Source organism: Ascidiella aspersa, chromosome 1 (assembly GCF_963924565.1).
Source record: "Ascidiella aspersa chromosome 1, kaAscAspe10.2, whole genome shotgun sequence".
Lineage (NCBI taxonomy): Eukaryota > Metazoa > Chordata > Ascidiacea > Phlebobranchia > Ascidiidae > Ascidiella > Ascidiella aspersa.
This window is the reverse complement of record NC_139447.1, coordinates 10,302,557-10,313,249: the sequence shown is the minus strand read 5'-3', so window position 1 is coordinate 10,313,249 and position 10,693 is coordinate 10,302,557. Positions and strand designations below refer to the sequence as shown.

The window sequence follows — 10,693 nt, the reverse complement described above, 5'->3', positions numbered from 1 at the left end:
TTCTGCTAAACACTAGCGAACATTTAAAAACTATAGCCTTGATTTTCCAACTCATTGAACTTCTACGTTTAATATCTGATAACATCTTAATAATTTTTTTTTGTTTCAGTCTAAAATCGAGGTTCCGGCAGATGTAGCCCTCGCAGCAGTCAGTGACGTGGGTTGCGCACTCTCAATACTTGGTTTCTGTGCAACTGTGGTGCTGTATCTCATAAACAAGTTAGTTACGTTTCGTATGTAGCGTTACTTCGGTACAAGTATTTTTTAAGGACTGTTGTTAATTTATATGCAAATATGATCATCATGAGTTTGAGCGTCTGTTATAAAAATTATTCCGCTTAATTTACCAATGGTCGGGAAAAAATATTCCCATAATGGGGGTTTACCTATTTCATTGCGTTGTCATATATAACTCAATAAACTGCGTTTTCCAATTTTGCAGAGAACTTCGCAAGAAAGTCACCAACCAGATCCAGCTGCACATTTACTTCAACCTAACAGTTGCCTATATTTTATTTCTTTTTGGCATTGAAATGGTTGAACACAATGAGGCTTGTACGACGATCTGTGCCTTGATGCAATTCAGCTTTCTTACGGCCTGGCTTTGGATGGCAGTCTACAGCAACAAGCTTTACAAGTCCTTTACCAATGTAAAACAATTTCCATTTGTTTTGTTTAGGGTTAAAGGAAACTTGAACAAGTTGAATTTTATAGAGATATTAGGCATAATGCGCATTTAATTTTACAGCTTTAAGCACTTTGTCTCACTGTAAGTTTATTATGGTAGTCATTTGTTACGGCAGCACACAATTTATATTAGTGTCTGGGACAATGAACATTAGCAAGATTTTCGGACAGGCGACATATCAATGTCTTAATAAGTATATTCCATCCAACAAGTACACTAAGATTTATTAACAAGCAACCTTGACTGGAAAAAGTTTAAACCACTAGAAATAGGTTTGTAAACCAGTAGAACTTATTTATCACTTGGATTAAAAACAGAATCAAAATATTGGCTTTTACTTGATGCAGCTTGTCAATTCCACTTCTGGTAACTACATTTTAAAGGCGAGTTTGTTTTCCTATGGACTTCCTATTGTAATTGTTGGATGCAACCTTTGTCTCACACACCTATACTTTGACAAGCAACAGCAAAACAAAAACCTCTGCGTAAAAGGTAAACAAAATGTTGGTTTGCAAGATATTTGGTATACGGAAAAGAAATCTTAAACACTTTTTAAAAAATCTTGGTGGAAAACATAGTTTATTTCGTTTATTATTAAAGATATTTTAGGTCAAACCATGAGTGGCAATTATTATAAAAAAGCTTTATGAAGACATAGTTTGTTTGAGGGTGATCAAAGGTACGTTTTTAAATGAGATTTTAGGGATCGAAATAGTATGTCCAAATTACGAACAATCTCTAAAAAATACAGTGCTAATAATATCAATATGTTTTTGAACACATATTGGTATTGTAGATGAAATAGTGGCTGTCACCAAATGTAAGCCTTTGGAAAGCCTAAAAGCTGCAGTCCGAAAAAGGCCTATTAACATTTTAGCGCTTATTTTTTTGCAGTTAAAGAAAATGATTAGGTGCATTAGTGCAAAAGCGTTCGTATTTCGTCTGGTTAGTTTTGGAGAGAACCGTAAAGGCATTTCTACTAAATTGAAAGCAAACAATCTAGAATGTGTAAACTGTAATTCGCAGTGTTTTCTTAAGCATTAGCGTAAAGAGTGTTTCCTTTCACAGATGACCCGGCGTTTCTTTCTTCAACTTACCGTGCCGAGAACATGTGCTGGATCAAGGGATACTCCCTCTACTTTGGATTTCTCCTCATCATTGGACTGATCTTGCTCCACAACCTTGGGGTGCTTGTGCTCGTAATAAGGGAGATTTCTTGCAAGAGAAAGGCGGTAGGATGTTCTCTTTTGTTAGATTTGGGACTGCCGAGAATAGGTGCTTATAGGAATTTGGCGTAACCAAACTAAATACTCGGAACAACGCTTCTTAACCAAAGGGTCAATAGAGCAAGTTTTCAATTGGGCCACGGACCTAGTGGGAAAATCTGTTTTATTTCTGAAACTATATATCTCTGACTTGCACAAACTGCAATTTTTGTCGCCTAACTCCGTTTTGTTTTTTACATTATGCATAATTTCAAGCTCTTTTTACGTATAACGTGACTTTTTGAAGTGACATATCTGTTTTGACTTTATTGTTTAGATTACCTGACACTTTTCTCGGCCATACAGTAACTGTATTTGTGGTAAATCCGTTTAATATTTGCTTTTTTACGCATCTAGCGAGGCACAATATTAACCTATTAAAAATTCGATTGTTGTTTTACAGTCTCAAGAAAAGTGGGGCATACCACGATTTCATTCCATTTACAAATTTTTGGGATGATTTAAAATTTGGTCCCAGGAATATATACACGTTTTGATAACAACTGGGTTAGCGTAATAAGCACAAATACAATGTTAACTTTTCTAGGAAAGGATTAATCACAAAAGTGCTCGTTGTTACATTGGTTCTTATCTAATTGAGATATTTACGTTCAGTTGTTCAGTTTTGTTGAATTCATTCGCAAGTTTGGGTCCCTAAAAAATGACCTACCCCTACTTATGACCCTAAATTGAGGTGTTACACCTAAGCGGAATAAAGTTGAATCACACTTTCAGCACGAGTTTAAAATTGTCAAAGATTTTCGTTACACAACTGTATAGAAATAACGACTGCTGTGTATAGAAATAACGACTACTTCGCGTGAGAAGTGCAAATTCTGTTTCGACCTAATCAATGCATCTTAAACTAGATGAAAAGGCCAGAATTTACACAAATATACAGGAATGTCATTAAGCCCGACTTACACAAATTCAATCTAATAGTCGGCATTCAGTTTAAGAAACACTCTAAAGAAAAATCCAAAATAATAAAAATGCATGTTGAGCCCTTGGAAAACTAAGTCGTATTTCTTACAGATTCAGTCGACTGCTTCCAAGGAAGATCGTGGCAAAAACGTTGTCAGAGCTGTGACTTTGTCCTTTACACTTGGAATAACCTGGATTTTTGGATTCTTAATGCTCTTGTCAACCGACCCAACTTATAATCTCATCCTGAGCTGGATATTTTCCATCTTTAATGCATTCCAGGTAAGATATCATTTTGAGTAATCTTAGGGATTGTAAGATAACTTGGACCAGATATACCCTGTAGAGTCTAAATTCATTGCAATGAAGACTCAATTAAAGTTGCAGTTCCCTTTACCGACAGCTTTGTTATTTAAAGAGTCCGATTTTAAGTTATTTTCATGTAAGTAAGATAAAGCCAGAAAAAACTAGCTTGTTGTGAAATTTTCGTGTCTTAATTACGGAACAATTTTTTTACGTTAAAAATGGTTTATCCTATTGGCCTCATAAAGATTTCAGGTATTTACCATTGCTAACATGTCCCATTATTATTGGTCAGTAAACGATTAAAAGACATTAAATTTAAAATTGAAATAAATATGTGATTCCAGGTTATATTAAATTAAGTATATCCGTTTTTTACATTGTTTGTCAGGGTATAGTCGTCTTTTACATTCTTTGTGTGAAACGCAAGGACATGTTCGACTTTTGGTGGCAACCGGTTACAAGCTGCTTTCGCCGAGTAATTCAAACCGTGGGTCTTAGATTCGGGTCATCCGACATCACTACAGCTACCCACTACTCATCCAGTCAACCAAACCCTGGTAGCTCAACAGCCATCACAGTGTCAGAAAAGCTTTGCCCAGGCGAATCTGTCAACGAGAATGCTTCAACTTCTCGTATGTAAAAGATCTAAACATTAACTTCATACCATATTATATGGACACTGTAAAATGGTGTTTTCGTTGGTGAATTTTCCTCGCTTTAATAGACGCAGAAAAATGATAAATGATTATATGTAAAATAATGTCACGAATCTCTTTCAACTAACAGCTTCCTGCGTGTGATTCCTTTCATGTGTTTAAAAACTTCCTAACTGAAAAAACAATTTCTACAAACTTGACATGTTTAGGGGTTTATTTTCGGGATGAGTTATTTTGTGAATGTTCAATATGATAATGGATCCAAATAGTTTTCCACCGACCTTACATAAATGGTAACGCTTTTTGAACAACATTCGATGGTGTGACATTGGAATTTCTGTTTTGTTGGCATTTGTGTTTGTTGATAGATTTTAACCTTTATTAGTACTCTTAATTTCGTTAACGTTATTTTGGCCTTCACAAACCGATTCATTACGTGAAGGTTGTTGTTTGTTTGACAACCAATCTTTTTTAACCAAATAATTATTATTGAACATAAATACCAAAATATAGCGCATCTCTTTTGTCGCAGAACAACAAATTAAAAAGTAAACACATATTTACTTTTATTATATATAAAATATTAAAACATTTAAACTTCTGTCTTTTATACTTAAAACAAGCATTAAATCAGATAAAATTAATAAATGCATCTACAAAATAAATTTTCAGACCTGTTTTAGCTACTAATACTAAACCACAATATATTTATTCGTTTTTAATTGAAGAATTAAACGATCACGTGATATTTACATTTCTTAATACCAAGGTATAATAGTTAAGTTGCATTAAATTTTCCATAATGTTTATAGCCAAGCGTGATTTTTTTCATGAACTTTAAGATTCCCTGTCCTGACAAAACATTTTCCACAAACTTTACATTTGTAAGGTCTTTCGCCAGTGTGAGTTCGTTCATGAATTATAAGATTTCTTGCCCAACTTAAAACTTTTCCGCAGACTTTGCATTCGTGTTTTGTTTCTCTAGTGTGAGTGTTTTCATGAAGTTTAAGATTTCCTCCACCGCTAAAGCATTTTTCACAAACTTTGCATCTGTAAATCTTTTTTTCGGCAGTATGAGTTCGTCCATGTATTTTCACATGTCCTTTCTGACTAAATTTCTTTCCGCAAACTTTGCATTTGTAGGGTTTCTCTCCCGTATGAGTTCGTTCGTGTATTTGAAGATGTGCTGCCTGGCGGAAACATTTTTCACACACTTTACATTTGTAGGGTTTTTCACCAGTATGTTGTCTTTCATGCGTTTTAAGAGTTGATACATGGCTAAACCATTTTTCACAATTCTTGCATTTAAAAGGTTTCAATCCAGTGTGAGTTCTTTCATGTATCTTAAGACTTTCTGCACTGGCGAAGCATTTTGCACAAGTTTTGCATTTAAAGGGTTTTTCTCCGGTATGGTATTTTTCATGCGTTTTAAGATTTGCTGCCTGGTTAAAACATTTTCCACATTTCTTGCACTCATAAGGTTTTTCACCAGTGTGAGTTCTCGTATGAAAAGTGAGATTGCAAATTGATCCAAACCGTTTCCCGCAAACCTTGCATTCGTGTTTTTTAAAATGAAACGTGGACAAATGTATATTGAGACGGCGGTGGTCTTTAAAGCACTTTTCGCAAATTTGACATCGAAACTCTGAGTTTTTTCGTTTGTTATTAATTTTTTTATTTTTCGTTGTAAGTTTGTAAAGTTTCTTTTTCCTTTTTGAAGTTGTTTGGCTTCTGTTCTCCATTTGAGTTATACTTTGATCCGATTCAGTTTTTTCTTCACAATAGGACTCTTCACAAACGCGTTGACGTTCTTGTGATGAACATTCTATTGTCGCCGTAACAAAACTACTTAGTAATATACCATGGCTCTGTGTTTTCAAATCTGTTAGTTCGAGACGTAGTTGGTGATTTGACATATTGCTACACCTGAAAAACAGATATTAGCTTAAATCTTTTAACGCAATCCAATCTAAGCATCGGCAAACAGCGGGGGTTGGACAAATTATCTCCAAACACCGCATTGGTATTCACTAACGGTGTGTATTATTGTAACTGCGATTTTGTTTAAATCAAACCGCATTTCCTCGGATTGTTACCGCTTTAAGAGTTCTCCAGTGCCCCTAATGTATACTTTCTTTACTATACAGCTAACAATATGCTGGTTATCATGGTGTAGGCAATGACCATTTAAGCAATTGATTCACGTCCTGTTTTTTGCAAGATATCGTGTCGCAAAAAAACTCGTTGCATGTTTGTTCTCCATAATTCCCTTTCTCCGTTATGCAATCTGCTACCTTAATGTGGATTATATTCATCTATTTTCCAACATTTTCCTTTGCCCAATGTCATTTAACTCCAAAGCGGTAGAAAACAATTAACTTTTCGATCGCTATACCCACGACTACGAGACGTGATTTGATGCGCAGCTATATTCACTGAAAGCAGAGCTAGACTTAATTATTGGAAGAAAATAAGAAATTCTGACAACATGCAATGTTAGGTTGCTGCGGCAGTTATGGTAGTAAAACGGTTATGGTTTGTAACTGTGGGCCAGATAAAAAAAAAACGTTGTCGAAATTTATTAACTTAATTATTGTTATAGGGAGGAAAAATGATTAACTATCAATAATAACAACTGTAATGGGCCTTAATAAATTTTTGTACAGTTTTATATTTCATCATAATTTAGTTTCAAATTGCATTCGACAACATTTCAATTGTACTTCATCTTCATCAAGGAAATAGGCCGCGGGCTGGATCTGGATAACGTGCCGTAGTTTGGTGACTCATGGGTTAGTCATTACTTGCAATAATTATGTTTGGACAATGTAAATGGGTTTCAGTGTAATTTCAATCGAGTTCTAAATCTTTCAAACGAGTCCAAAACCAGGGAAATTAGTCAATAGGACTAAAAATAGATATAACAAAATTAGGAAGCTTAATACAAATATCCGACAATCGAATATACGGGCCTTAAAGTCGGCTTTATGACCACATGCTACTTGACTTAATTATTTTGGGCACAATGACTTGACTTAACTCTTTCCGACAAATGACTTCACTTGACTTAAGTCGTTCTGACAAATGACTTGGGTTGAATTGAAGTGTTTACATGAGGCAATTTTATATAAAATTAAGCTATATATCCCAATTATTGCAAATAAAACATTTTGCTTGCTATATATGACACGTTCTTATTTTTAGCACAGGTATGACTCATAACGTTTGATTTTAAAGGCAATGACTTGACTTAAAGCTGACTTTCTCTAATTATGACTTTACTTATACTTGACTTTGACTGGGACTTGTTATTTAATCAAATAGACTTGACTTGGACAAATGACTTGACTGGTACTCAGGTCGTTTTGAAATGGCTTCTTTACAACACTGTAAACTGCACTGCTACCAGTTATACATTTTAGTCCCTCCAAAACGAAAGTCTTTCTCACTTGGGCCCAAATAAAAAGAAACGCCAGTCGTTGATAACCTTTAACCCTAGCATCAGTTAAGCGTAAGCGGTTTGGGCGAAGCTTCATGGCTTTTATACAACTGCATAGAAGCTGACAGTCGACAAATAGAATTACTCTTAAACAGACGGAAATATTTCACCAAAAAACAGTTAGTGCATCTACTCGTACTCACAAAACAAACCTACCAACACATAGTATGATATTAAAAGCAAACCTAGTATCGCAGATATGTATAAGTCCTCAAGGTACAGTACAACTTTGCTGTAGTTTGCGAAGTCGATCGTAACTAGATCGCTAAACAATGAGCCTACAAACCTTGCCAGTGTTCTTGCGCAACAGACCGGAACGTAAATAAAACGCGTAACTGTAAAAGGAGAAAACAAAATGGAGTCGCCACGTGCTTGCTTCAATCGCAAGCATATACTTTGTGGAAAGTAATATTTTTAATTTTTTCCTATTTTACACAAATTTCCCAATAGGTGGATTATGCAAAGTACAACGCCCGATTGCACTCCAGTCTCTTTTCGGTAAAGATCTTTGGCGTTGAATGCTTTCCCAACATCCCGTAACGCAATTCGCCATGAAATTTCACCAGCTTCGTGAACTTGCAACGACACAACTTTTTCTAGGGTATATATTCAGGGGCGCCCGCAGAAAATTTTCCAGGGGAGGCAATCAGGGGCGCAACCAGAAAAGCAAAAAGAGGGTAATGAATTTTCAACTTACGGAATTCCCCTATTTTTCGTCTGACGTTAATGAATAATGACGTCATAAAACAGTGACAGTATGACGTCATAGAATGGCGATTGCAAGACGTCACAAAAAAAACTAATCAGAAACAGCCAAATACGTCCAGCAAAAGTCGTTAACAATCCTGTCAGGCGCCAGCTGCGAAACCACAGTGTGCAATCGTTAACTTCAGGCGAAAAAATAAACAAAGACCGGGAAATATGTGTGATTAATTGTGGTAGAATCACACATAATTCGACTATCAGCAGCACAGTTTTCAAGTTCCATGAACGGAACTAGCGCTAAATTACAGCCACGCCTTTGACCACCTGCAATACTACACGAAGATCGGTTTTCCCGGGTGTTATCATACCACGTTTAGCGCAACAATTGCGCCGAGCTGTGTGCAAGTCCGCTAAATTACAAGCTGCGTTTGAGGGGAAATAAGTGTCCATTGCACACTTAGCACGTGATCTCAAAATATGCTTAAAAAGCATAATTTTGCGTTAACCATCATTACATAAAAGTGGAGACTTTGAAACGCGACAGTCACCATTATACCTCCTTTTAAGAATCTGCTTCAGTTAAACAAATGTCGATGTTTACACCAACATCGGATATTAGCGAAGAGACCGAACATCGAGTAACATACTGCGTATAACTCGACGTTCTTCAGCGAGAAAAAGAGAAAGAAAGTTTGACTTAGCGTTGTCAGTTGTCGAATACACACTTGCCAATTAGTCAACCAAAACAAATAACGAAAGGAAAAAACTATCCGGGGTTTACGGTCGACCAAACAAAAGACAAAAAACGGCGGTTTGCGCTCGATTTTGGTTTTGCATTAGATTAAAACGCGTGACCCAATTACTTAAAAAGCACGCCGCTTCTAGCAGTTTGTTAACCATGACAAAAACGAACAAAAATCAATAATATCACTTACAAAAAGAGGGGGTAATAACTCCCGCCCCCCTGGATACGCAACTGGGGGCGATGTATAATAATGTATAATATTTTTACCCTTCATAAGTGAAACATATTACACTTACAAATAATACTAATAATCGCATTTGAAATTCCAGGGGGGGGGCAAGTGCCCGCCCTTGCCCCTCCGTGCGGGAGCCCATGTATATATATCGAGTTTTTTTTTGTAGTAGGCTAAAGCAGTGCTTCTTAAACTTTTTTAGTTTAGTTCACCCCTAGCATCTATCTCCAGATTTCATCCACCCTTGTCTCATGATATGATAAAACTAACTGGTCTTAATAAAACAGCACAAAATGACTTGGGTTGTTTCGCGATCTATCATCCATTTCTGACGGTTCAACCTTACTCCAACCTTTTCGGTTGGTTCACCCCTGCCAAAATTTAATTCACCCTGGGGTGAACCATTCACCTGATTAAGAAACACTGGGCTATATCTTATCAATGAATAACCAAATCCCTTAGCAAACTATCTTGTTTGTTTTTAGTATTGCTGTGTTTTACGTCTCTCTGCCAGTCGATGAAAAAATTCCAAAACCGCCGATTCTCAGTCCTTGGTTACCGTATTCAGCTAAAACTAAAGGTAACATGATCTACATTATTGCGATTACTGCCATTGTTTGACTATTTGACGAAAAGCCACCAGACCAATGACTTTCGATTAGTTGCTGTTAGCTCTTACAAAAAATCGATAAACATCTGTTGAAGAACAATATGTAGGCATATAGCAAAATTTGCAACATATTAACGAAGTTTTCGACTGACATGCATAACGCTGTATCTATTACGATTTACATAGTTCGTATAATAAAATATGTTATGCCACATTTTAACCATTTCAAACGGTTATTTGAGTGAAAGGCGCCGTGTAAATTTTTGACTCTTATTTGCCTTCACAAAATGGATCCAGAATCCGTACAGAACAGTAAATTATTTTTCTAGTTAGTTAACGCAATTCTTTTAACTGTTTGCGCAAATAATCTTCGAAAAACTCTCTAAATCGTGATTACCATCTAACTTTAAAAACATACTAAAGGCCATGTATGTGTTTTTGCGCGTTGTTCGAACTTTTTGGGTGATTTCGGTGCATCCGTCAAGGGATGGAAATGACGAATTGCTAATCTTTTTTTGCGCCTAATTTGTCCAATAAAAGTTTAAGGTTAGACTTTTGCATATCCAAACTAAAAAAGGCATTTTTTTAGTCTAACTTCAGCTCACAGTTTGTCCAACAACAGCAAAATTCCTAAGATTATATAAAAACATGACATGACGGTATACGGTATATTTGAAAAATGTAGCCCTCACCCTGTGTGCGAAATATATCGTTTTTAGGACAGATTTGGGCTCTTACTTTGTGATATTAAATTATCCACAATAGGAGAAATAAATTTTCTGCAACGCATCCATCTGGCGTATTCCACGCGATTTATTGTTATAATATTTTTGTAATATAGCCACGATGACCACGCCTGACTCTCAAGCATTTTAAGGTGAAAACACAATATGCTTCCTAACATATTTAGGGAAGATTTTTGGGATTGCTCTATTGTTTTGCATTGTTTCTAAAACGAGATATAGAACAAAAATTTGACTCTTGGTCACTTTTATTAGGATAATTTTGGGAAGCTGCCGTGCGGAAAAGGTTGATGTAAACATTCCTTTGATTTAGTCCTCGA

The 10,693-nt window shown here is 35.9% G+C and overlaps 2 protein-coding genes across 2 annotated transcripts; one reads left to right on the top strand and one right to left on the bottom strand.

Moving 5' to 3' along the window:
* The first annotated feature begins 411 nt into the window (after positions 1 to 411).
* LOC146167423 (adhesion G-protein coupled receptor G7-like) lies at positions 412 to 5,683 on the top strand. The gene is made up of 5 exons (XM_083383304.1): positions 412 to 650; positions 1,036 to 1,180; positions 1,757 to 1,920; positions 2,989 to 3,159; positions 3,572 to 5,683. Exons 1-5 carry the CDS (start codon positions 534 to 536, stop codon positions 3,821 to 3,823), a joined length of 849 nt encoding a protein of 282 aa, XP_083239430.1. The 5' UTR covers positions 412 to 533; the 3' UTR covers positions 3,824 to 5,683.
* On the bottom strand, positions 4,364 to 5,792 carry LOC146167422 (uncharacterized). Its single transcript, XM_083383303.1, has one exon. The coding sequence runs from the start codon at positions 5,753 to 5,755 to the stop codon at positions 4,646 to 4,648; it is 1,110 nt and encodes a 369-aa protein (XP_083239429.1). The 5' UTR covers positions 5,756 to 5,792; the 3' UTR covers positions 4,364 to 4,645.
* Positions 5,793 to 10,693: the final 4,901 nt, after the last annotated feature.